Below are 2,699 nucleotides of genomic sequence, written 5' to 3' on the forward strand. Positions count from 1 at the left end.
ACCCTATCAAAAAGCCGATGCCCAAGAAGTCTAGAGACAGAAGAACACTCACCTCACACCTCTTCATCTATTCACCTCACAGGGACATCTATCATCTTCAACGAGGGAAAAAGACAGCGAACTAAAACAATGGCTATTAATAATTTCCATGACCTAACAGCCAATCTAGTCAGTGGAGAGGAGTTTAAGTTCTCCTCCCTAAAGGGTAAGGTGGTCCTGGTGGAGAATGTGGCTTCCCTCTGAGGTACGACCACCAGGGATTACACCCAGATGAACGAGCTCCACGAGAAGTACTCAGGCAAGGGGCTGGTCATCCTGGGGGTTCCCTGCAACCAGTTCGGCCATCAGGTACATTATTATTATTATGCACCATATGCATGCATATTTGTGATCTACAAGTACAACTGGGTAAGGGGTAACAGGTAATATAGGTGGGCGACGAGGAATAGTGGGCACCTCGGTGTTAAATGGGCTTTTTTTGTTTCGAAAATGTAAACATATATATTTGGAAAATGGTTTTAATTAAAGTAAGTATACATGATTAGAACATGCTTAAACATTCAAACATTAAGGTCTAATATGTCTACAATTGCTACAAATTGCTACAAAACCTGTATATCCAGTCATTTTGGGGAAGTTGAAGGATAAAATTAAGTCTGACAACATTTCTTAAGATATTCTTTTCATATATATAAATATATAATATATAATATAGTATAATATATAATAATAATTAGTATTTAACCTTTTGGACGAAATAGACAATGTTACATCTTGGTGCCCAGATGTCCCTAGTACCCAGATGCCCACCTATCCTGTTACTATCATTCAACAATAGCAGGTGGCAGCGGCAGTTTCGTTGCCAACTCTAGCTCTTGGCGGGGGACCTATTTTATTTGATTCTGTTTAATGTTAAAACCGGCGACCAAATTAAAACTGAAGATTGATTTAATACAAATAAAGTAATGTTCTCTATTTACCAGTATACCCACCACTGGTGATCTTTTAATTCATTAAGGCTGTAATTATTTTATTTTTCCTATTATTCTATTGATTTATTTTTCGATTAATAGAATACGTTTTAATTCATCTGGATATATATTATTTTTTATATCAACGAGAAATTCAAATTGTTTTTTATAATTAACTAAATCAATTAGTTTGATTTAATCACTTAAGCCTCATTTTTAAACTATAACATTGTTCTAGCTAAAAGGCTTTTTACACTTTATACATGTCTCTCTACATGGGTGGATGGAGTGCACTTGAAAGAATTACACCTGTAAACCTGTGATGGATCATGTGACAAATAAAGCTGATTCTGATTCTACATTAGCCTTGATACAAGACTGTCATTATAACTGATGATTTAATTCTACATCTGATTCTACAAGTAGAGCTAGTAGATGTGCTATTTTCACTATTCCATTATAAAAAATTAAAAAACTATAATTGATCGCAACTTTAATATCTCTGTGGTTTAACCTTTGCAGGAGAACTGCAAGAACGAAGAGATTTTCCAGTCTCTGAAATACCTCCGTCCAGGAAATGGCTTCGAGCCCAAGTTCCAACTCCTCCAGAAAGTGGATGTGAACGGGAAGGATGCCCATCCCCTGTTTGTATTCCTCAAGGAGAAGCTGCCGTTCCCCGGTGACGAGTCGATGGCTCTGATGGACGACCCTAAATTAATCATGTGGAGCCCTGTGCGCAGAAACGACGTCTCCTGGAACTTCGAGAAGTTCCTCGTCGGACCGGACGGAGTGCCTTTCAAGCGCTACAGCAGAAAGTTCCTGACCAGCAGCATCGAGCCAGACATCAAGAAGCTTCTCAACCTAGCAGCCTAAAACCGTGCTAGCTCTGGTCCATAGCGTTAGAAGGAGAACTCCTTCCAAAGCTAGAGACCAGAGCTAAAACCGTCCTATAAAATATTCGTCCTTGTAATAATGCCTGTCAACTTTTCCAATGTCCTAAAAACTGCTGTAAGGTCGGCGTGTGCAAAATGTTTTTAATAACCACCTGTGCTTTCTCTTGTGCTAAATGTGCCTGCGTTCTGAACTTCTACTGTATGAAGTTATCCTTTGAAACCAATATTGAGGGGGATAACCGATGAAGTGTAAAAGTCTTAACTTCCCTGGTCCATTGTGTTCTTGTAAAGCACGGCAGAAGTGGTTCAATAAATGTATTTTTTATTTCCTAAGATGCTCTCTATTCTCATTCTGCCTTTTAGCAGGTCAATCCAATTTCATTTTATAGAACCAAGACATTATAGGACTTGCTCCACAAAACATACTTTTCTAATAAGTCCAAAACTGTAATGGGATAATAATATTTTAGTTGTAGCCTGTGTGTAGGCTACTGTCCAATGACAAACAAGATAAATAAAAAAAACATGTGTCATAGATATAATTATAGTTACTGTACACTCGACGACACCCACTGGGCTCACTTCCTCCTTTGCACAGCACAAGTGCAACCGTATCTTACTAGTACACTCTATGACCCGTAACAGCACAAACCAACAGCATGGCATCAAGGTTGCATGTTCAAAGGTTTTGTCATCAGGATTTCAGGTCTAGACCTCTACATTTCATAAGAATTTACTATAGCCACAACATGGCCACAACATGCACTCGTTACTAAGAATAGTAACGTATTGAGCAATTTCCCTTTTCACACCACTTCGGACTCCAAACAAAGCA

At 38.5% G+C, this 2,699-nt stretch overlaps 1 protein-coding gene across 1 annotated transcript; it reads left to right on the plus strand.

Annotated features, from left to right (window-relative positions):
• The first annotated feature begins 45 nt into the window (after positions 1–45).
• On the plus strand, positions 46–2,197 carry gpx1b (glutathione peroxidase 1b). The gene is made up of 2 exons (XM_084063449.1): positions 46–348; positions 1,494–2,197. The coding sequence occupies exons 1-2, from the start codon at positions 130–132 to the stop codon at positions 1,842–1,844; spliced, it is 570 nt and encodes a 189-aa protein (XP_083919575.1). The 5' UTR covers positions 46–129; the 3' UTR covers positions 1,845–2,197.
• Positions 2,198–2,699: the final 502 nt, after the last annotated feature.

Source organism: Gymnoscopelus microlampas (genome assembly GCF_963454915.1).
Source record: "Gymnoscopelus microlampas genome assembly, chromosome: 7".
Classification (NCBI taxonomy): Eukaryota; Metazoa; Chordata; class Actinopteri; order Myctophiformes; family Myctophidae; genus Gymnoscopelus; species Gymnoscopelus microlampas.